The 25788-nt window shown below is 39.1% G+C and overlaps 1 protein-coding gene across 1 annotated transcript; it reads right to left on the bottom strand.

Annotated features, from left to right (window-relative positions):
- Window positions 1-495: 495 nt before the first annotated feature.
- Window positions 496-25356, bottom strand: sntb1 (syntrophin, basic 1). The gene is made up of 7 exons (XM_043261937.1): window positions 24670-25356; window positions 17044-17260; window positions 12630-12837; window positions 8342-8478; window positions 7103-7299; window positions 1720-1910; window positions 496-1080 (listed from the first exon to the last, which is right to left on the bottom strand). Exons 1-7 carry the CDS (start codon window positions 25175-25177, stop codon window positions 988-990), a joined length of 1551 nt encoding a protein of 516 aa, XP_043117872.1. The 5' UTR covers window positions 25178-25356; the 3' UTR covers window positions 496-987.
- Between the last annotated feature and the right edge of the window lie 432 nt (window positions 25357-25788).

Genomic DNA, 25788 nt, shown 5'->3' with positions numbered 1-25788 from the left:
TGCTGGTTAACTTGAAAACTCTCGACTGCTCTAATTTATAATCTGACATTGAAGATCTTCAATGGCCTTTGTGTGTTTGCACAGTGAAGCTAAATATGACCACAGGCCAATGAGAGCAAATCTGAGCCTCCACAATAGTTGTTGTGCTAGCGTGCATGCAAGCACATCACACAAGAACATCCTAAAAACAGCTCCACAAATGTGACGGCGTTAGTAAAGATTTCTTTTGCACGTCAAAAGTAAGTTCAGCAGGACTCCGGAGTTCACGAGCGAGACGTTTGTAAAAGTCACCGAAACTGTGGAAACGGATAGAGTTCTGAAGGGGAGGGCTGACCCTGTCTCGATTTTCCTCTTTTGTCACAAAGGCCTTGTGAAAGCCGACAGTTTGTTGACATGCCTCTTTGATGACCGGCACTCTAGAACATTCCTGTTGATTCCTCGCGACTATCAGTGTCGCGCATCTCCCGAGTGAAAGCACCAGAAACGAAACGAGATGACTGTTTTAGGCCGTTTAACTTTTATGTGCATTAACAAGGTTTAAACTAGCCTCTCTTTAATCCACATTAGCTGCCAGACAGATGTGATTACTCAGACAGCTGTCATACAGATGGCCGCCTTCCCTCCTGTTATATAGAAGTTAATGGCATTGTAAGTGCTGAATACTCTGCTGTATTGGATTCTAAAACAATACTTTAAGTATTTCTCTTTAGTTCCAATTACAAGTTAGTGTTCATTATATAGTTCGATTTTTTTTTTTCGTAGAAAATCAATGTGAAATTGTGTTTCACTATAATTAATATCTCTCTGAAAAATACATAGTTTATCATTAACGAAACGTAATTAAAATCATTCAGAGGTCCGGTTTGCTACAGCGCCAGCTCTGCATCACCCCCCTCGTTCAGTCTTGCGAGCTCCACTACGTTACGGGGTTCCCTTCTCCATGTTGGAATAAATCATGTCACTGTTTAAGTCTATAACAGTTCAATCTCAGGCTACCAATCCTAATCTTGCGATCTTAGCAGACAGGAAGGAGTGGAGGATAAAAACAATGGGCTTGGGACAGGAGTGCAAGTCCAGTTGCTGTGAATAGAAAAAAAAAAGCAATTAAGGGACGTTCCTGATGTGATAAACACGTGTTAAGAAACGCTATTGTGATCAGAGAGGTCTTTCAGAGATGAGCTGTCCATCAGTACGGACATGCATCATTTCCTGTTCTAACGAATTTCACGTGTGATACAGCTAACAATAGATTGTACTGACAATATTTGATAAATATCTCTGTATTTGTTTACAGTGCAACTGAATTAAAAAAAAAAAAATTATTCAAATTGTAATCAAACCGCTATTTCAATCAGTAATTGGTTGGTAAGATTTTTTTAAAAACTGTAAGATTTTTTCAGTAACAACTTCAATATTGTGAAATTACCATTTTAAATATTGATTTCCTATTTTAATGCATTTTAAAATGTTATTCTCGTGATGAAAAAGCTGAGTTTTCAGTCACACGTGGACCTTCAGAAATTCAACAATGATGATTTTGTGATCCAACTTTCAATAATTTGCCACAAGAATACTATACTACTTACTATTGTACTATTATTTAATTGTATAAATATTGTATTTAAGTACAGTACAGTACAAGTGCAGTACAAATGCGGTCCGAAAAATTGCCCAATGACAGCACTCTCATCACGAATGATTAATTTAGTTTTTACTCACAATTTCACCCTCGTTTCCGCCAAAATCCAAGTAGAGGATCCGTACTCCATCGTCAGCAGACATCTTCAGCTTTTCAAACGGGTAACTGAAGAGAGGCTGTGCCACAGAGCTGTCCTCTCCATCTGTTACGACAGAGAAACCTCGCTCGTAGTGAATGACCAACCGACAGTCCTGACCCTGATACATACAACCTGAAGAAACAAAACATACAGTCATCACAGATACCATACAAACACTTTGAGTTGTCATACCAGAGGATTAAAAAGACGTGAAAGAACGTCCCATTGTAATGCAGCTACTTTTGTGAGTAGATGACATTCCGATTTACACACACACACACAAAAAAAAAGATTCTCCAACACCATTCTGTTTATTTTTAAAAAACATTGTCAACTAACACCATTGTTACAGTAGGTTTCCCTTTTAAACAATTCCATTGTGTTAAACTGACTTGAAACAGCTGCGTTTTGGTTTAACTACACGTTTTCATTTTGAAACAACGTTTCAATTATAGCTTTCGAGGCTTGTTCAATTAACTTAATTAACTCAGTTAATCCAACAATTCTTTACAGCCTCTTAATTTCATAAATGCATGTACATGCGTAACTTGAAAGTGGATTTTCCCCTACCCATCATGCTTTACACAGGGCTGGATTGGCTCAACACAATTACATTTTTATCACGTGAATTAGTTTTTTTTTATGGCTGCATATATTTATTGGATGGAAATCCTGCAATCAATTAAATCGAGTTCATCCAATAAAAATATTTTTGTAAATGTGTGAAGACTTGGGTACAGTTTCACACCAAAACATATTTTCCAAGTACTACAACAATCAAAATAAAAATGAATAAATAAATTCAGTACCGAACAGTACTAATGGAACTGCCTTTCTGGTCGACCAATTCTAGCAAATTCCTTTAAGGTGCGAATAAAATGAAAAAGGATTCCATTTGTGAGATAAATGTCCTTTGATTCGCCTGATAATTGGTACATTATTCATCACCAGTTATCCGCTCAATACCGCCGTGGTTTCCTCAAATACATCACAGGACTCCATGTATCTAGTATCACCCCTCCGATACGTTCAATTACAGCTCATCAGGCACCACAGGACGTGTAGAAACCTACTGTTACCATGTCTATTGTGAGTGTGCCAGTGATCCACTTCTGCTGTTCCCTCCATTTGCCCCAATAAAGCTCCCTGAATCTCTCTTTGACCGGGTAATTGCGAGGCTAGTGTGTTCTCTTCACATTGTGTGCCTTTGAGAAACTCCTCGGCTCTGGCTACAGCCCAGTCCATTAGGCTGATTAGATCATCACAGCAATGAAAAAGCATCTTCTTCTGCAATTTACCCATTAAATTGGAAATACATTTGACATTAAATACTCAAACGCCTATTAATTACACACTCTGCGTGAGGGGCTCCTGAAAAGGGGATTTCGGAATACCGTTCCCATGTTGCTCTTAACAATACTGTAACCTTATCCCCATCAAAACAGCTTGATCTTCAGGACTGAGGGACTCTTTCCCACCAGATGGGGTTTTAGTCAGTCACAAACAGCCTCTCTTTTTTTTTTACCATCAACAGCTTAGCATAGGAATTTTTTGGGGCCTCTGAACTACAATAGCTTTGTAATGATTCAGTACATCGGAAACGTGAATGTTCCTCATATGTCTATGCAGGCTTATCTTTATGAATTTATTAAAAACAACACATTTACTTCATATAGTGTCTTAGTAAACATGAACAGAACAAGAAGACCAAATAATATAATCCCATCCAGCACTACAGATTAGACACGTGACAGGTATATCACAAAAATGAATATGCACGGTATTGTTATCATGGGCACATCAAAATACAGAAAATTTATTATTTATATCGTTTTTATTTAATGTATTTTAAGAACAGTTTTCCCTTTAAATGGTAATATGCACAACTCTCGAAGTGACGTGCGTACACTGGTGTAAACAAGTACTCGTGAGAAGCGCATGGCGGAACCACAGACTGTAAAAAGATGGACGCAGAATCTGTGCAGTATTGTCATGAGGTAGAGCAGACCCAACCAACAATGACACGCCCCCTTTTTACAGCATGAAAATAACTACCATAATTAACAAACCATGTTTTGGAAAATTGTATTAGAAGTGCAATAAATTATGTTTTATATTATTGAATGTTTTTTTTTTCCAATTGGTCCAATTGGTTTACATGGAGAGGGCGGGGTTTATGACCTGTACTGCATCCAGCCACCAGGAGGTGATCAAGGAGCCAGCAGCTTCACTATGAAGCCACGAGAGACGCTCTGAATGAAAGCGCACCTTCGCCCTCTGACAGCAGAGGCAGCTGAACAGCTGGAACACCCCGGAAACCCCACAAGCAAAGCAGCTGCCTACTTTCTAATTGAAATGACTCAAATATCTATTCAGATTTTTGTATTCGCAGTGGCCTTCATTCACAGCGACTTTTAAATTTAGTCCCGGTAGGCTATTTATTTTAATCATCTTTATTATTCTGTCTTCATTAGTTAATAAAGAGGCTTTTTTGCTCATTTTGATATCGTAATAATACCATATTCCGTGCTAAAAGATTTAGCGATTAATCACAACATTGTAAAAAATGTGTAGCGGCATATGCCTACTAAAGATACTATATTATAAATGAAGCCAGATAATGATGTATTGGGCCGCTTAAATTAAAGATGAAATATGGAAAGAGCCCCAGAGCCAACGTAACAAGTTTTAGGGAAATCAACCAACAAATGGCTTGAGTTTGTTTTATTAATATTTTATTTTTAGGTTTTTTAGTATTATTTATATTTATTCAAAAATATCACTCATTTGATTTGATATCTACTAGGCCTTTTTATTCTCATCTACACAGAGTGCAGACTATTCAGTGAGCCATCAATGAACAAATAATGATGACTATAACGGTAAGCTCCCATTAAGGAAGCACAACAGAGGCTAAATGATTAAATGAAGTCGTTTAATAATTTTCCAGAAAGCAGTTCTAGAAGATTCATAACGCCATGCTAAACATTTGTAAAATATAGCCAGGCCTTTTACTACAAAATTCGAAATGGTCAATGCTCAAAATGGCTGACAAAGGAAAACTGGTTTCGATGATTCGATGAAAACTGATTCGATGTGCTGTTCCAAATCTAATTACACTGTTTGGAAATTATTAACAAAAAAACAACATTTGGTGCTCTTCTACTTGTGCCTTCAGGTCAAGCTTGGTCATAATCCACTTAAGTATTGTGGAGACAGCCTTAAATTCATTTTTTGTGTGAATTTCACCAGATTTATTAATGCACTTTGAGCGAACAACTTGATCTATCAGAAACCAGCATTTTCTAAATCTGATCTGAATCCATTTTGGTGAAAATCAGATAAATTGTCTAGGACAGGTGAAAAAAAGTGTGAAGTAGAAGTAGAACAATTGCAAGAAATGATCATTTCGGTACGCACCAAGGAATCGGAATTTTGCTTTTAGAATTTATGGTTCAAAATTACTGGCAGAAATACGTGATACAGACTCTAAATTTGCTATGCTTAATATCGAGACCAAACTTTCTGCCACAGACTCCCAGAGTGGAGGAAGAAGAAAACTAATGGATACAATAGATGCCTAAGCACCTTCATTGCTTGGCCCCCATTAAACTGTATCCAGACTGAAACAGGATTTTAGAGTCTTGTGGTCGGCAATAAAAAAAAAATACATGACATGCAAAAAACCCAAAAAATGAGAACTAAGAGAATGACTGTTCGGAGACACAAAGTCTCTGAACAGATTATAAGATTAGACTAAACACAGGTAATACAGCATCAGCTTCCAAATGGGCCTTTCCCATAAAATCCCAAATATGGAGCGCTTCCAAGATCCTGACGCAAACAGGATCTTTTTAAAGGAACAAATATGTCAAATCCAGTCTAACGTGTTATTGGTCTGGTTTGTTTTGAGAGGATCTGCATCTGTTGCTCTTTCCTACAAACTCCAAGTAATTATCCTCTTCTCCCAAATGTATTAATTAGAGAGTGACGTGTTGTAACAAGGTCAGTCTATTTTTATTGTGTTTCTTTCAGAAGTTTTCTCACAGCACTGTTAACATGCTTAGCTCGTGACAGGAAAATCAACATTAATCATTGCTCAGTTTAATCTCGGCCCACTTGCCATTCCAGCTTTGTAGGTTAAGTAGAAATTATCTGAAAGCCTGATCTCAGAACAGTGAAAATATCTAACAGAAAGGGAAAACCGCAAAAAATCTCCAAACAAGGCGCAGTGATCTCTAGGGGCTCACTTGCAGTTCAGTAACGGCAGATACATTTCCTATCAGTCCAGGCTTCAATTCCCAGAATGCTTTGCTCTGTGCCCCTCGCCTGCTGCATTGAGACCACACAGGAACTCTGCCATGGCATTCCATTCTAAAAATACACTCTTTACTTAAACGACTTCAGTATGAATAACGCACATCCAAAACTCAGAAATATTGTACTGCGGCACAGAACGTTTTGGAATTCGCCGTACAGCTGGATCCACGGACCGCAACCTCAGAAGCCCGGGGCGCATATATCTTTGCGTGGAAGCTTGCGAGTAGCCACGAATCTACGTTTGACATAAGTACGCGTTTAACATTTAAGAAACTACAGCCGTAAGATGAATGTAAACACAACCGTGTGGAAGAAGGTAAATGAGAGTCTCGGTTGACAGTTGTTGCAAAGTTCCAGACTGCTGCTAACTAAGATAAAAAAAGAAATAAATGACAAATAATCCTGGTACCATATTTCAAACCTGAGGAGTCCATAAAGATGAAGTTTCATTTTACATTTACTCTTTTAGCAGTACAATTAAACTGTAGCAAGCACCTAATTAGACCAAACTGAAATCATATATAGTTTGGACAAAGGGATCATTCGTTTAAACATTTTTACAGTAATGGAGCTGTGAAAATCTTTATGAAGTAATTAACCATTTATTTAAAATGAGATATTTAACATTACTTCTATTACTTAACTAACAGAGCTTTAATGTTAAATTTAAAACATGAAAGAATAATTATATGATTGTTCTTAAACAGCCTTTTTAATAAGCTCATGATTACTTTGAGAAGTACACTCTACTGTACAATATAATTTTTTTTCACTTCAAACTTAAATTGAACTTTGACAGGTTGTTGAAGATCTTTATGTGTGTGTGTATGTACCTAAATTATTTTGCAGATACCCTGCCTATAGGTCACGGACCACCAGGGATCTGGGGACCCCACTGTTCTGTAAAATCAATGTGAAAACCCCGTTTTAGAAACTTGAAAGCGTGTTGGTGTGAAGAGGCTATAGGACCCGTGAAAGGAGCAGGATGTAGGATCCATACTCACTGGTAGTGACTTCTTTGATCATCTCAGCAGCTGCGTGGCAGCCAGTGACTATGTGTCTGGTCCAGAGTGACAAGTCCTTGCACGTCTCTGTCCTGAAAAGATGCGCTTCGATACCCAATCTGGTTCCCGTCCGTGTAGCAAAGCACAACTCGCCACCAGGCTGCGGTGAACCCTTATCTGGCCCAGAATGCACCAGCCTACGATTAAATACTCAAGATAAGTTCACCATGGAAATCACTTTCAAATAACAAACAAAACGGTTTTTGGATATCTACCGTGGTGCTTCTATAAGGAAGTGCCTTAGATTGCAATGATGTCTGCTGTACTTTTTTTTTATAGGATTTGCAATGTCGTATTTATTCAAGCATTTTAATGTGCAAAATTATGATGTCAAAATGTTCTTACTATGGTACATTTTAAAAAACATACCACCCCATAGAAATTCAGTGCTACTCAACATGACTGAGTTTTGCATTTAATATGTTTCTTTGATATTAATATGTTTAGGTTTGATATTAAATAGAATGCGGCATTCAAATTCCCATTCATTTTCTCCATAGGGGAACCGATTTGAGCTGGTTAGATTTGCTCATGGCTTATAACTCTTTAATGAAGATTTAAGCCCTATGGGACAAATGAATGGGAAAATACTTCAGCAACCAAAACATCCTACATACAGGCTTTGGATTGGTCCGGCGAGTGTTCACGATTGGCGGGGCTGCCCGGTTTGACAGAAACTTGAGATTTAACAGAGGAAGTCGAGCCAAAATAAGTTCGGAAAAAAGTTTGGAGAAAAAAAGCACGGCGATACTTTCTGCCATTTTGGACAATCTCAGGGTCAGCAAAACATTAGCGCATGCCAACTGAGCCTGTGATAACTGCCCTATCAGCCCTAGAGTGAGATCTGGGCTGCGGTCCAGTTAAACTTGGACTTCAAATCTATCCCTTGCAGTAATAGCTGCCACCTCATACAGCTTCAACGGGCCTTTAATAGCCGTAATGCTTTTGTACTGTTTCTTTCCAACTGGCTGTAGTTGTGTGTTTTACTTCCCAATTGGTCGGCACTGCCAACTGGCATGCGAAACGTGTGTGTGTTAGCATGTGTGCGTAAAGAGGCACGTGTTAAACAGAAGGGAGTGCAGGTGTGTGTACCTTGATTGGTTTTTCAAAGGTGTGTTTGTATGTGCAAGCGAAATGAGAGCATTAACGGCGTGTGTGAGTGTGTGTGTGTGTGTGTACCGTGTGGCGAGTAGAGGGTAGGTGTGTGTCGGGCTGAGCCAGTGTTCTCTCATGCGTGGCATACTGTCAAACAGCAGCAGGTCCTTCTCAGTCAACATCACCAGCACTGGCTTCCAGCACTGTCTTTCGCTTTCCGTCTGAAACACACACACACACACACACACACACACACACACACACACCACATGAATAACTTGTGAATAAGCCTTTCAGGTGCCATATAATTACATTTTGTCCTAATTTTCTTTGTCTATTCATATGAAAGCCTGTGTAAAACGTCAAGTGCAGACCTTAAGTCTTTTGTTCATCTGAGAGACTTGTTAATTAACATTGTCAAAGTGGTAAACCTCTCAAGGGTGTCTCTTGTAGGGCCACTTCCTGTGATTAACCACGGCAACTCCAAATACTTTCAGAACAAAGTTAAGCTTCAAAACCATTCAGCCTCTTCAACTTTTATTGATGTATCAGCAAAATGAGCACTTAGGTCCAGAGGTGGATGTGTGTGATGCGATTTGATATGCATATTTTATATTAATGGAATGTACGTGAAATCGTATGTAGCGTTCGGATGATTAAAAAAAAGTGTCACATCATGTTTAAAGCATATTAAGGCAACTCCGAGTGCTTAGTCAGCAACTTCCACATGAATTCAAAAAGAACGCTGTGTAACGTATACAAGTTCCTGTTTCTCACATAGAAAAATAGCTGGAAACTAACCCACAAACGTTTTTAAATATATAAGATCTGTACGAAGTTTACTTTATTTTTCCCAGTTGGGGAAGATTTTGGGTACATGCACAACCTTCTCCTTTTTTCCTCCTTACCAAACTACATACATGGTGCTTTTTTTTGTCGTGCATAAACTAATCAGCATATAATTTACATATGCAAAGAGTCGTAGTTTCTGAAACAAGCTAAATTTAACAGAAAAGTAAAACAATATCTCGAAAGTAAGTTTATTATTCTTTTACTTAAAGCAAAATGTACGGTGAGCGAGAAAGATCGTCGTGCTGCAAATGAAAAAAACGAAGCAAAACAAAAAGACGATAAAATGCAAGAAAGTTTGACATTGCATGTGCTGCAAATAATCACAGAAAAAAACAAAAACAGAAACGCTTTGCAAAAACGAACTCACTGCAAATACTCACAACACGAACAAATACGAAGGACTGAAGTATGGGTGCATTATTAGGATAAAAACAATGGCAATACATTGATGTGATTTCATCCACACACCCCTGTCTCTCTGTGAATGATTCATTTGTGCACATTATTTCACAGAAAAACAAATGTTAAGTATAATAACTTGCTTTGCATCTGGCATTCTTTTTCGGATGACTTCACAAACCCATCTTACTTTCAACCACTCCCCTCTAACCACCATTCTGTTGTGAAACAGATCAATCCCAGATGGATAAAATCAAGTCCCACTCACATTTGTTTTCCCCCTTACTGAATATTTAGTTTCACTAATATATAGAAGCCTTTTTCATGACAGAAAAATGTAGGTAATTCCAATTTATTTCTCTTACAACTCAGACCTTTTCCTCGAAAGTTTATATCTTGCAAATCCCCCCCCCCTCAAAATTACAATATAAATCCAGGAAACAATATAAACAACTTCATAGTTTACATTTTGCTATCCGAGTAAACAAGTAGTAATTCAGTGGGGGTTTTTTTGTTTGTTTGTTTTCACCACATTATAAAAAATGTAATTGTAATTGTGACTTTTTAAAAATCACACATCATTACTTTTTTTCTCACAATAGCGACTTTATGTATAACGTTTCAGATTATTTTAGAATTTCCAACAACTCTTGCGAGTCTATTTGTTGCAATTGCGGGGAAAAAAGTTCATATCATGAGATATGAAATGAAATGAAACTCCGAATTGTGAGATTTTCCCCAGAAAGCTTATTCCAAACGGTGTTATACGTTGACTTTAATGAGCTCAAAAGTAAACACGCTCCACAACCGAGTAGTAGTTGGCAAAGTTTTCCCAATAAGACCTTAAGTTCAACCTTAGTGTGATTTACTGCTGAAGCCCCTCTCTATGACAGACGTCTCCTCAGGGCTTTGATAGCCTGACAGACCACTCAAATCTTCACAAATCACAGGGCTGCTCTTCAGAGGGTCAGTTTGCCTTAAGGCTAAAAAGAGACCCCAACGGAGCCGAGTGCATCAGAAGCAGCCGCGTAACCACAAACTGGCCCTTGTTATAAACTCCGGCCGTCGCACAAAGAAATCTGCTCGCTGTCTGCGGGCATTCGGCGCGCTGGAGGTTTTTTCCTCTCATATAATTATTCATCAAGGGGCCGGCAGGTTGGTAATAGGAGACGGTACTAGGGAGCTCTCATTAAAGGACAGGCTGAGACGGGGCTGCCCACAGCCCTGCCATCACCGCAGTTCTCTATTAGCCAGCCCTGCCAGGCCTCAGCTAATTGGACGGCGATGAAAAGGAGATTTAATAGGGAGGAAAAACCTGCGGTCACACTGAGAAGAGTCATCCTCCATCAATCGCTCCAGCACCGCGCACCACCGTTTCTGAGAATTTCTGAGCACTTCAGAGGAACTGTCTGTACAGTTTCCAACCAGAGCGTACAGTATATCCAGACCCTGTTAGCACACTTGTGTGTGATCTTTACAGTTTGTTCAAAAGTGATGTTACAAAATCAAAATGTATACAAGAGGTCTATAAAAATCGGCTAATGGAGGGACGCAGAGGTCAGAGAACAGTTATATCAAACAAAGTACGGGAAATTAAATTCAAAGGCTGTTAAATTAGCTCCACAATCTCAACTTAATCTTACATATTATTATATTTAATAAATGTAGGTTTCATTTATTTCCTACAATTTGATGACTCTGCATTGCAGTAACATAACATCTTTCATTTTGCTATAAGGGCAACTTGAAATGTGCATCATGAACTAAATTAGACAGTGACTGGTAATGATGTAATTAAAATGTTGTGTCGGGTGGGACATATTAAAAATATTTTTCCTTTGTTAAAAAAAATCAACAGCAGTTCACTCACATAACAGTCCCAACAAAGCAGCGCTTGACAGTTTGTGACAGGGCTGTTTAAAAACTGTCTGACCGCTTGAGATGTTTCGCATGGTGCTCACGAAAACCAAGCTCCATTTGCCCCAATGGAAAGCATGCGTCCCCTATATAGTCCACTATTTAATAGCAAATGTGTGAAGAAGTGCCCATTTGTCATTATTTACTCACCCTCATGCCATTCCAAACCTGCATGAATTACTTTTTATGTTGAAGAACCAAACAGTTTTTGGTCCCCATTGACTTCCATAGTATGGAAAGAAATATTACGGAAAACAATGGGGACCATCAACCATTTGATTGCTAGGACTTTTCTAAATATCTGTTATTGTTCAACATACGAAAGAAGCTCATACAGGTATGGTTAACTATTCCTTTAAGGCTGCTTCATAATAAAAACATACGTTTTGATTTCGGTTGATTTTATGAAAAATAATTTTGTTGTTTTCATTAATAAACTAAATGTTCTAGTTAGCTGTTACAATAAGAGTGATAAGTAAGTGACAACTAAGTTTTAAGTGACTGTATAAATTCTTTGCAGATCCAGAATTATCATAAAGCTTACATCAGCTTACCGACCTTGAGCTGATGCTGGGTTTTATGCAAGACATCCCTGTGGGTTTAGACAGTGTACGTTTTTTTTTGCCATACAGCTAAATGACACACAAGTCGCTTTTCCACTATCGGAGCGGTTCTAAGAACTGTCAGGTTCCAGTTGCGTTTCCATGTGAGCCTGGAACGACACAATTGCGAACCGTTTTTGGCCCAGAATTCTTGGCGTGCTTGGTTAGAAAACCCCGCTGAACCGTCATCACTCAGGATCTCTCACTTTTAAAGAAAGTAAACACAAATTAGTAATACGAAAGAAATTTCTGATCATTCTCCATAATGCGGGGTTATTTACACCTCGTATCATATGTAAACATTTGTGTTACCATGGCAACGGCTGGCATATTGGACTAGAATCTGTTATCCGTTAATGGAACGGTTCTTCAAAGAGAACCACTGACTCTATAGTGGAAAAGCGGCCATAGAAAATATGAGCTATGATGATGCATGTTCCTGACATGCACATTCAACTCAAACTAAATTGATTTGTACTGGACAGCTAAAACAGAGCTGATATGTATTAATTCAGTTAGGCAAAAAAAAAAAAAGTAAATTTTGTCTTCCATCCTAATAAATGTTTATAGAGTCTATAAAATTGTATCCAGCAAGTTTCCACCTTTTCCGCGAGCCACCCAAGGTGTCGGATCTCTCGGCTCCCGGCGATGCCGTGGCGGCCTGCGTGTTCTCGGAGTTCACCGATGACTTTGCTGGTGAGGTTTGTGATGGCAGTTTGCATGAGAGTGAACCAGGTCTGGGCCGAAGCCGTGTCTTTATGTCGCATGATTATTGTGTGCTTGGCATCAGAGGAGTGCAGCTCAATCTGCCTGAAACACAAGAAAGAAAAGGAGCAAAAGCTTTGTTAAGGTTAATAAAAGCAGATTTCAAGAAAAACTTTATAAAAATGAATATATCTAGACACAATATATCTTCCTATATGTACAGTAGTCACATATTAAAAGGAACAGATGGAGAAATAATTATTCCTTTTCATAAAAATAAACATGGTAGAGTTGAATGAGTTGAATATAGTACAGACTAGAATACACATAATTACATTGGACCACATTTTATGAAAAACAAGACATCTGCGTCATTTAAAGACACACAGACAGTGCTTGAAAGAGCTCTGGAGTCAACATTAACCACCAGAATATCAGATACACCCTGTTCAAACAGAACCATACATCAGTTACGCTCAGGAGTTTACAGTGATAAATGCTCCTCTCATACATCATCTAGAGAAAGAGTCTTAACCTTACACTCCACAATATCATTTTCAGGTGCACCGTGTTGGTAAAAATAGACCTACTTTCATGAAGACGGAGAGTTTGGAGGGGCTTGGGGGTGGGCACAGATGGAGCTGATGTGTTTGGAGTAGACTGGAGGAAAAAGCTTTTTGGATGAAGCCCAATGAGTTCTGCCCTTTAAGACTATAATTGGGAGAATTTCACAACTAATGGAGATGCCTGTGTCCAATTTAGGAAGTGAGTGTTTCAATGCCTTTCATAGTCAAAATAAATCGTGAACTTCAGAAAGTTAACCTAAAATGTCCAACTCTGAGAACTTACGACATTTACAGTGGATCTCAGTGAAAATAAAACCAGAATGAAACAAAATGTTTACGACTACCCAACCTATTCTTGTTAACTAGAAGTAGTTACTGATTTATCTAGTTTTCTGACCTTGAATATCACATATAGGTGAAGAATTTTAGCCATAAATTTTAGTCATCCATCCACCTGTACTGAGATGCCTCTTGGAATGTCTTAAATCACTTAACGTAATTTATTTTTTTGAACTGGAAATAATAAATCAATAATAAAATGTACGATCAAAAATGATTCACTTCAAAATGAAACATTTTGGGCCAAAAGGTCGAGGAGAGACCCCCCTACATTGATTGAAAAGGGCTTTGGGTGTGCGGCAATACACAATAAATCGCTATATAAATGCTTCATTCATTCACCCAATTAATGGGTCAAAGAGGACAAAACAAAGAAGATGAACTAAATTTAGTTGGTCTCCAAGCACACCCAGTCAAACCAAACAAGAGCAGGAGTAACACAGGACAGATAGAGGGGTCACCGACACATCTGTTGTGGAGGAACATCTCCCTACCCCAAACCACCAGCTACTCTCACCTCTACCAAAAACAACTCCAGTTAAAGTTCCACTCTGGATCATCAGAACGCTGATCAGTCCAAAGAAAAGACAACAGTGGAGGGGGGCACGATCTATTTTTATACCACATGGATTTTGTTTAGGAATTTGACAGGAATCCTCTCACAGTGTGGCACTTGAGGTAAGCCGTGAATGTCTGCAGTGTTGATAGAGCCCTGCGTGAACACCGCAGTGATGGATGTGCTGGAAGACACGGGACACAATGGTGTAAATTGAAAACAGAGCTGGAGGGTGAAAACTGACGACCTGGCAGCCGGTCTGCGGAGGGTTTCTGACTGACAACACATGGCAGGAGTGGAACAGTCTTTCGTCTGTCTGTCTACCTGTCAGTTTATCTCGCCATACGTCTCCAGGTTATAAACCCACGCCAGATACTTAAGCAACGGCTTATGAGCAAGAGTGCTGTTGTACTGAATGCTAACACGGCTGCGATTCCTCCCAAGGCCATGAGCATTGCGAAAGTGATATCATCATAAAATTATTCGAAATATCAGCAGTCTTGGAACAGGAGAAGAGTGCTGTTATGTAAGATACAATACAGCAACACGTAGCAAAATAGGTGCTCAGTGAAATTTCCCGTTCTTTAAATAAGATAACTAGATTTTGCATCAGGTTGATGATGGTTATGTTTTTTTATCCCAATCTATAAAGAGATATTAGGAAAATGTTATTAGGATTGAGTATGTTTAACATTCCAGCAGCACACAGACACAAAGCCTTACTGTGTTTCAGAAGGGATGTGACACGCTCCGCCTGTCATTACTTTCAAGCAGTTCAGTGCTGGTACATCATCTTTTAACACACTTCCTGTGTAATGTTATGGTTAATCTCACAAACCACAGCGTTCGTTTCTCTGACAACAAAAGTACAATATACTGCAAAAAAAAAAAACAAAACACATGGCTTGAGCACAAAAACAGAGTGTGGTTGATGGGAACTTTTACCTCTCAAGCAAAAGCACTTTAAATAACAGAAAAAACACACAAGATTTATATAACATATATTATTTAAAACTACATATATGTGTGTCCTTCAGGTATGGATTAATTCATTTTTAAATGTTTGCACTAGCTGCGCAATTTTACGTATCAAGACTTTATTTTGCAAATTAATATGTTTTACAAAACTTATTTTGAAAATAGTGTACATGGTTATGGTTTTGAAACATGCAGGTGTTTTGTTGATATAAACTGAAAAACTGTTTGTGTTAACTACGTTGCACTGATATACAACAAATCAGATAATTATATTCATATTTGTATATGGTATATACCATTTAAAAGTTTATGGTTGGCTAGTTTTTAATCTTTTTTTTTTTGTCCTCACAAAGGCTGCATCTATTTAATCAAAATACATTAAAAATACATTAATTAAACTGTGATACATTTTTCATAGATTCTTTATTAAATTACTTTGTTCGATTAATAGTTTGACAGCACTAACTAAATATATCTTACTGACTTGTGTCTTTTCATAGTCATCTACAGCGGTGCAATAAATGTTCTATTTTATCTTACAGACACTGGTAACCAGAAAACATACTGTCACCTTGAACCGAGCACCTTCGTGACTTCTTAATAAATATTTTATTCATATTTTTTGCTATTCTTTGAACATGGTGTGTGAGCTCTCTTTCATTCCATAGTAATTCAAAACAGCCATGCCACAGGTCGCCGGATTAATGTCTGGCTTCATATCATGCATTTTATTTGGATTGATTTCTGGCCATGTTTTTTGGAAAGTGCCCAGCTCGTGCATTCTGGCAACATACGAAATCCTTGAAGTCATTGTTGACGTGGACTTTGATGTTGTCCTCCATCACTTTTGAAGACATGAAGGTTCGTCCACTGACAAGCAGAGGACACTAGCACTCTTTAGACATCAAACATGACGGAGTGAGCGACCGGCATAAAGCATTTGTTGTGTGGAGTGCATTACCAGGGTTGTCACATTCACCCGCTGAATAATGAGACCCCTTGCTGCTTACACTGAGACGGCATTACAAAGAGATTGTCTGAAACACTTCCAATCACCTTCTTCACTATTTTAACAAGTACAACGCGACAAAAGTCCATAATATTAGTGCAAAGTACACACAATGCTGAATTCATTTTGACGAAAATACTGTGATATTTATTCAATTATTGATAAGTGTTTTAAAGGGTTAATGTCGTTCCAAACCATAATAAAAAATAAACACAATAAATACATTGTTTAAACGGTCCGATTTGCGACGCTACGAGAATACAAAAACAACAATATACTCAACCATTCTTCTCCCCCCGAGTTACTTTTTTTGCTTGGAGATTACTTAACATACTTGATGTTGATTACTTAACATATCTGAGCGTTCGGGAATAATAAACGTGCATGAATAATAAGTGTTGTTTACGCCTAGGGGAAAAAGTGCGTACACTTTGTGATACCCTCTACAACGGCGGAAGACGTAGCTCGGTGTAGAAGAACGGTTGAATAAATTGTATTATTTTTGTTTTCTTTGCACAAAAAAAAGCTAAGTATTCTCGTAAAGTCGCAAAACTGCGTTGAGCCACTGCCTCATTCTGTTTACCGATGTATTTACTACGTTTCTGGATCTGGGATCATTTCAGGTGTGTTGCTGTCTATGGAGAATCAGACAGCTCTCAGATTTGATCAAAAATACCTTAATTTGTGATTTACGAAGATGATCTTCAGGTCTTACAGAATGACATGAGGGTGAGTAATTAATAACAGAATTTTCATTTTGGGGTGAACTAACCCTTTAAACATCTACGTATCCGATTTTAGCGATATTTTTAGTTTTCGCGAACTTCCTGTGGTCAATACATTGAATGCATAAGAAGCAGTACCTATTTTCTGGGTCAGGGATGGTCATGCTGCGGGTGATGTAGCACATTTTGAGGGGGATGTATCTGCGGTCGCCCTGTAAGGACAGCGAGGGGGGGCTGGGGATATCGAAGTGAGGACTGCCGAGACGAGGGGACTCGGGAGGCGGCGTCTCCCAGCCGATCTCAGACACCGGTGAACCTTTTTTCACATATGGCGTCGCTTCCCGCATGTACTTCACTGGAAAAAAAAAAAGAGAGGGGTCAGTGAAGGGTTGCAACATTATCGCGAGTACCGTGAACTGTTCCCACGTTCTCTTCATTTCATGTTCTTTGATGAAAATAACAGTATCAGCAGACGCACATACTCAAAAGGCAACAACAAAACAGCTCTGCGAGTTAATTTTCCATCACACGTGTGCGCTGGGCCTTAACCAGTCAGAAATGAAAGCAGGAAACCCCTACGCAAAACCACTTCACTCCCACAGCTGTCCCGAGCGTGGAAATCAATTCACCGCGCATTTGCATAGTATCCTATTGCATTGCTGGGCGATTACTGCTGGTTTTATGACAGGCCAGTGAACTCGGGGGCCAAAGCATCTACACATGAACCTGCTGATATGAGATTACAACCGCCACGCTTCTCAGGTGAACGTCACGCTGAGGGCCAATTATTTCCATTCCATATGACAGCTTAATCTTTACAGGAAGCTGTTGACCAAGTGAGCACAGAGCTATTTCACAACACTAGAGGCATTTCACAATTACCCATAAAGAAGACATATTGAAACGGGCTGTTTGGCTATTTGGCATGACATCAATTTGGTAAAAACAATCATTTTGAATGCCTGGGGGTAACATACCAGTTGTATATTACATAAATGCTTCTCCACACACACGTTTGCACATAATTTGCCCGAGTATGATAAGTAAACAATTCCTAACCGCAGGACCAAGTAATGAAAGATCAACAGAATGATTTACAGTCATTCAGAATTCAACCTGAAAAAACACTATATTCAAAAGTAAAGTACACTAACTGCATGCTTTTAGGTTTGGAGACCAGTGTTGGATATTTTATCTTCTATAAAATTAGCATGTAGCATGCTACAAGCTACATGAGGTTTTAACTACCAAATGGCTACAAATATGTATATTATAGTTACTAATTAAAAATATATCTTTGAAATGCGTATGCTTTTGAACATTACACATACACAGGAGATCAAAACTGGAAAACAACCAACCTACAATTATTCTACATTTCAAGATCAATGCTTAGTCCTATTTCAAGTTATCTTAACAGAAGTTACATTTTTAAGCATTTTAATTGCATTCCGAAACACAGTATAAAAAGCTAAATTACATGTTTGAAAAAGAACTCGGATCAAAATTAGGGCACACTTACAGATACCTTCAGGTTATTGGTGTTTATTTTGGAACTTTGTAAGATGACTGGCTGCTCTCTGCCACTGAAGCCCTGTGACCTTTACAGCCATTGCAAGAGAAGTTGGTGATTACAAATGTGTGGTTTCTCAAAAACTGCAGGTTTTACAATGACAAGGACGTTCAAGGTCCACAAAAGAAGACAGTCTCTCAGTAGAGAAGCGTTTAAACACTGCAGCTGGAATTGCTTGCCAGTTCAGTGACGAACAGGGTATGGATCCGTCTCGGCATGTTTAAGAGAAGTCGTGAGAGCAAGTTTATCAACAAATTTATGCCTAAGAAACCCAGTAAAGTTACCAAACTATGGAAGAGAGTGGAGCAGAAGAGTGGATCAAGATCACACCAGTGCACTGTGAGAGACTAGTAAAGTCCTGTGGCCGCAGATGTGATTTAAAGCATGGGACTCTACATGTCCTACTAACTTCTGATAGCTGTAACCCTAGTTAAAAAATATTGTAAAATAGACAAGTAAAGCAAAATATTCTGCCAGTGGGTTAAGCAAAATGCTCTTATTTCAAACAGAAAACAAGATTATTTTGCTTATTTCATTTTTTTTTGTTCTTAAAACAAGACGAAAATCCTTCTTGATTTAAACATTTCTAGATATTATGGCTGAAAACAAGACAAACAAATCTAGGCTAGAAAAGCCTTTTTGTGCAGTGTATAGCTGATATCACTTTAAATTTTGATATTTTAGATTTTAAAAAAAGTATTTATAGATTTTGATCTTCACTTAATGCAGTATAAAACAAAACATCTACTTAAATAATACACATTAAATAGCAAAAACACCACAAGTGATTGGTTGACACTGTTTTTTAAGCATTTTCAACATGATTTCAGGGTATCAAAACAGAAAACAATAAGTTAGTTTAGTAATATTAGTTTGTCCGTTCTCATTCTCAAGTTAATGGTCATTTGTCAAAAACTTTCGAGTTTCTGAACCTACCTATATTGGGAAAGTTTAATGTCCGTGTTCAACCACTCATCTAAACAGTTTCTGTATGTCTAAAAATGCATCCAGAGTTTAACGAAAAGCTGGTGAGGAGGAGGAGATGACGACTAGCATTTTCTTCCTCCAATCACACACAAAGTAGCCTATGCGTTATCATCATGCCCTTCCGTTTACACGAAGCCCGACCTGCTGGGTCACTAAACTTAGATGTCTAAACGATAATCCCTGTCTTTACGCTTTCGTACTGATAAGAGTAACAAAGACAAAGGACAAAACAAAGCAAGATAACGAAATAATCCATATACTCAATCTGAATGAGGAAGTGATTCAGAACGCCACTGCCAGAGTCTCACATGTTACTGTGTACTTCAGGGTCAAGGATTCTTCAGTCAGCTTTTGCATAAAACATTACTACTCAGAACTTTAGAGTCCACCACACAGCAGGTGGAACTCTATTCAGAGGCGTAAGAGCTCCTGTGGTCCTTTATCCTCAAGGACAAGCTGAGAGACCGGCTACAAACACAAACCTCTGAAAGGATTTCCTATGTTCTACAAAGGCGATAGGAAACTTTGTGGTAAAACAGTTAGTTAGAACTTCTCTTTGTTTAAAATTTACTTCTCTGTTTAAAACGGAATCATCTTACCTCGACATCAGACAACAGATGCGTCCTCTATGTTTCATTACAAAAATAACTTTCTAAAAAAATGCTGCTGACTTTCGTTCGCCGACTAATAGGTCATTTTCGAGCTAAATGTTAAATTATTATGAAAATTAGCATGAGAAATGGTGTGTTTATGGTTGACTGCTTTCATAGACGCTATTAAATCCATGTTTTATTGGCGAACAGTCCATGAGAGATCCATTTTTCTTGAACATTCACACTTGGGAGTGGACATTAATTGCCCTCATTATGATGTGCACTCAAGGGAGAATGTTAAGTGCAACAGCTGAGAGCACCAATCACAATGAGAGTTTAAGTAAAAACTTCAGCTGCATGACCGCAATAAGCACCACCGAAATTTCAAAAATCTGTCCATAAATTTAAATATGGCATTTATGCACTTCACTGACTCGCTTTCAAATGTAGTTACAACACAGCGGAAAGGAAGCATCTATCAGTAGCATTCATTAGGGCTTGTTGATATGTTTTATGCAACATTTTTATGCAACATTTATCAATATTTAACTATATTAAATAGATCCATTACGGTTTGAAAGTTTGTGTTCTGTAAGGTTTCTTTGTTTTTTGAAAGGATGCTCATCAAGGATAGCAACACTGTGAATTATTTTACACTGGAAAATATTAAATATTTTAAAATGCAATTGGAAAATGTTATATATGTATTTCAGAAATGATCACGCTAGTTCGGTGCTCAAAAATAAATCAATTAATAATACTATTAATAACGTTTGATGTTGTTTTTGAAAGGTAGTTTATTTCCGTACGTATCGGGGAGTTTTACCCCGGCCACTGTTAACCCATTAAACTTCAATAAACTATTAAGAAGACATTTAAAATTATATTGTGTATCAATATGCATCAGCATACCAATGAACAGGACTATAAACCACACATACATACAATATTGTACTGAATTAGCAACATCAACAGAATAATAACATTACTATTTTCCACTAACCTTACATCAGAACTGATGTCTTTATTTATTGATTGTGTTATTGATTTACTATTTTCTTATTTATCACTGTAAAGCTGCTTTTAAACAATCGTATATTATGTATTGTATAAAGTGCTTCATAAATAAAAGAAGACAGACTTGACTTGTGTTACTCAACGCCACCGTTGCACAATTATTTGGAGTAGTTTATAAAAGAATGGCCTCGAACACTGATGTTAAACCCAAATGAAACCGAATTATGTTCCAGGTGGTTTGTGTGTTTAAAACACGGATCAATGTTACACGAAACCAGTTATTCTAGTCTTGTGGCTACTGTTCAGTTATCTCTATAGTTTGCTATGTGGAGTTGACTTTGTTTGAGAATACGCATTCCTGTGTCTCCTAAACTTTTGTTAAAGGGAATGTCAAGAGCTGGCCAAGTCACGTTCCAGGCTGAATCGAGAAGATTATATTGCATTGAATGGTTCGAACTCGCGCTTCCCTTAACCATTAACTAACCGGGCAACAAGTGCTAAGGTTAGAATTATTTGATAAATGTGCCGTCCCCGCTTCCTGCATCTAGCGCATGCTTTAAGAATGAGGTCATGTGACTTGTGAGAGTGGTCTTTACTACAAGCCCCCCCCAACCCCCCCTTCTCCAACGGACCAGACCTCATTCCAATCCCCGTCTCATTTTCTCCCACTTTATCATTTATTTACAATACCCGAATACATGAGCGAATGAGAAAAAACAGAAAGCGTACGGTGCCACATTCCAGGAATGATTTATTCGTGCTTTTGGCTCATGCATCTATCTTAGGTAAGATAACCAAAACGGTTTGCACAGTCATGCTGTCATGCTTCGCACTAGTAACATTGAAAATGTGCTTTGACTTCCAGAGCGTTTCATTATCCCCATTTCTTTGTCTAGGCTTCTAAGCCGGGTCTTCACTTACCGCAGTAATTGGCTGTTTTTTAAAGAGCAGTGATTCTAGTTTAAAGCATATCTATGAATACAGGCACTAAAATCCATTTTGTCTTCAAAACATCCCTGGTCTACAGTACTATTAATTTCATATGCAATTATTTTCAGCATAATAGCGTGTTGTTGAACACTCAGCGCCTGAACACACATTTAATTTATCTTCATAAAACATCAGGTGTACACGAGAGCAGCTTTTTGTGTGCTGTGTTTATCCGGTCAGACTCATTACAAACTGCCTGGCTTTTTAAGAATGGGATTCTTTGTTCTAAGAGGGAGAATAAAGCCCTTTTCGGAGTTCGATTGGTATATTGCTCATTTGAGGCATGAAGTGACGCTGCAAAAAAAAGACAAAAAAGTACTTTACTTTTTCGGCGCACACATAGACAGGTAGGTATCAACCTGTCAAATCTCTTGATACCGCACTTATTTTTCTTTAATATCATCCAGAGACCTTGACTTCAATGTGACTGGCTCTGTAATTTTGCCGAAGACATTGACTTGTCCCCCAGGACAAATGTGTTTCTCAAGGATATATAGACAAAGAGTATGGAAAGGCATCAGGGAGTCTGTTAAAAGAAGATGGTGTTGATTGATAGAGTGGTGACAGGGTAAAATACAAGCTGGGTGTAGTACATCTGGGAGGAAAAGGACGTGCAAATATTTCTGGCAAGAAATGTCAAAGTGAATTATTCAAAGAAGCCAAATCCCAAGGACTGGGGAAAGGAATCAAGGGCCTTGATTTGACATGCAAAACCCACTTGCTTGAGCAAAATAGTGAGTCTGATAGACAACAGATGATGGATATATTAGACGCCGTGTTCACCGAAAGTGGTCTAAACTATAAACTTAATTGACCTTTATGCTAACACCAGTTGAACGTTTTTCCTTTAAATCGTAATTTCTGTTTGAAGATTTGCGATGATGAGTATATAGTGAAATGTTTCATCAATTTTTCAAAGTGTGCTAATGATGATGAGTTCTACGCAGGAATCAAACCCATCCTTGCACGATTCCTTTTCTGCTTTAAAAAAGCCAGAGGTATGAAGTCTGATATGCAATGGCTTTGAATCAATAGCTCACTATATTCAATCAAAATGTACCTGTTTTTTTCCACATTCAGGCAATTTGATTATTACAAGCGTGACAAACAAGGATTGTTTATGAGATCTTTTGGTTAACTGGAGGCCTTTTTTTAATCTCATCCATACATTTTCGTACAATCTGAGGGTTGCGTTCAGTGGTGGGCCATCATTTTTAGTTTCTTTGGTTGGACTGGGTTGAAAAACAATCCAAACAGGCAACCCTGAGCGCTAAACTTCTTTTGTGTTCCATGGAGGAAAGAAAGTCATACAATACTGGAACGACATAAGGGAGAAAGAATTTCCAATATTATTTTCTCCTGCTAGGCAAAAAAAAACGGATACCAACGTCGGCCCATCAGCGACTGAAGCACAGGCCGATACGACCTCTGAGGGCAATTCAATCCTGAAGCTTGAGGATATGACAAAAACTACAGCACATCTGTGTTCACTTAGTCACAAAGACGTCAGGTGGGGAGCTGCGAAGCCACTGAACAGGCCAAATATAGATACGAAAACTTGGTATTTAGTCGCTTGAATCAACTCGAAAGTTCGGTTTCCAAAGTAATCCGATAGAGTCATAACGGACAAACTTTTATGGTGTTTCAACAGGTCAGATGAAGAAATCAAAACACTGACGCACACATCCACAACTGAGCTCCAATGCCCCGTTTAAATTATTTACAGACGGAGACTATTCTGACCCTCTGGTCAGTGTACAAGAAAACCCTTAAATATCATACGGTGGTATGGGGTTAAAGTCTCTCACGGCAGAGAATAGCTAATGTAGCGGCATGTCTAGCAGTAGGACTGATATTGAAAGAGCTTTTGCATAAACTTTGTGACTGACTCATGCATCTTTGACCGAATAAAGACAACATGTCAGCCTGATTTACAGCACTTACTAAAAACTCTCCCACATTCTGATCTCAATAAGCACCTTTTTGAAGCATAACCAAACTTAGCTCTTAACTTGTATAAAAAACAAAAATCAAATAAGTTATAAGCCGCACTATCCGTATATTTTGCTTGGCATCTACTTTATTACCAGCTGCTGCACCGATGCATTCGGTGTCTAACTGCATTTCTTAAAATCTTCAGCTGTATTGCGGAAACCTTCAACATGACTAAGCTGAAAGGAAACATCCCGGAGAGTGGCAAAGTTACGAACGTCCCTCTGAAATCTGAGGTATGCTTTTATGATGCAGCGAGGGGGAACCTCACATCTTTATCACTCTCAAGGGTGCTTTCATCCTTAACGTACAACACTGGAGGGCACAGCAAACACGTCCATCACTCTGGCAGTGACCTTCCCACAGGTGCAAGCGAAGGACGCGTCGTGCGAAGGCAGCTTAACCCGGCCTGGTCCGCTGGTCTAACCCGGTTCATGCCAGTCTAGCTGGTTTCCAAGATGACATTTAGTTGGTTTTAGAGAGGCAGTGCGCGCGACATACCAGTTTAGACTGGCCAAAGCATAAAGTGAGGTTAAGTCCAATCTACCAAATATAGATTAAGCTTCAGTTCTTCTCACCAACAGGTCCATTCACACCTGCTCCCGTCCTTACCTTCCAGCACGACCTCTCTGCCCGCTTTCTTCAGCACCTGCACCGCCTCGTCGTGCGTGGCGTCCCGCAGATTGATCGCGTTCACGGACAGGATCGCGTCCCCGACGTAGAGCGCTTGCGTCTGGTCCGCAGCCAGACCTTTGAATATCTTACTAATAAGAATAGGCATCTTGTTCTCCTTCCCGCCTTTGATGCTTATCCCCAACCCGCCGACCTCCTGCTTGATAACTTTGACGCATCTTTTGCGGTTGGCGATCGCTTCTGGAACTTGCGCGTCCGTGAAAGGAGTCCTTACTCCGGCTTTGGGACTGCTGGCGGGGTCCGGCTGGTCACCGTAGGAGCCGTTGGTGGTGATGCCGTTCAGGTTAACGCCGGCGTCGGTCGCGGGCTCCTCGCAGCTGAGCGTCAGCGACGCGTCGCTTAAACTCGCCAGGACCGCGTGCCATCGCTCCCGCACCAGCACCTCCAAACATGCACTTTTCTGCACTCTGTTACAACAAACCGCCATCTTTGAAGCATTCTTAAAACGCCATGTGATTTCATACGCGCGCACAGGACTTTACCCCCGGACAGGGAAAAAGTTGTGATTCAGGTTGGATAGTTTCAGCCCCTCTCTACGGGCTCCACATGCATATCCTCTTTGGGTGGAGCAAATGTCTGAGATGTCCTGTGTGTGGCCATGCTGAGCTCTCTCTCTCTCTCTCTCTCTCTCTCTCTCTCTCTCTCTCTCTCTCTCTCTCTCTCTCTCTCTCTCTCTCTCTCTCTCACTTTCTCTCTCTCGCTGTCAGGAAAGGAGTGTGTGATTCATCTGTTAAATACATCATTGATCGCAGGCACGGTCTTGTCTTAAACTGCGTTCAGCGCGAGCTCAGGTCCTTCAATATGCGGTTCGTTTTTAGCGCAAATCAGAAGTTTGGAAATAATAAGGAAGGTATATTAGAAACGTTCTGGCGATACTTATGATCAACTTTAACTTTACCTCATATGAACGCGATTTCTTGTTCACCAGCGTTTGTTGAAGCTGCCTCCCTAAAACGCGCAGCCACTTGGTTGTAATCATGCGTTTGCGGTCAGCGCAATTTTTAAAAGTTCGGTTATATTTAAAAGGAACGTGTTCTT

This window comes from Puntigrus tetrazona, chromosome 16 (assembly GCF_018831695.1).
Source record: "Puntigrus tetrazona isolate hp1 chromosome 16, ASM1883169v1, whole genome shotgun sequence".
NCBI lineage: Eukaryota > Metazoa > Chordata > Actinopteri > Cypriniformes > Cyprinidae > Puntigrus > Puntigrus tetrazona.
Note: the sequence above shows the minus strand (reverse complement) of the source record. Positions and strands in the feature narration are given on the sequence as shown.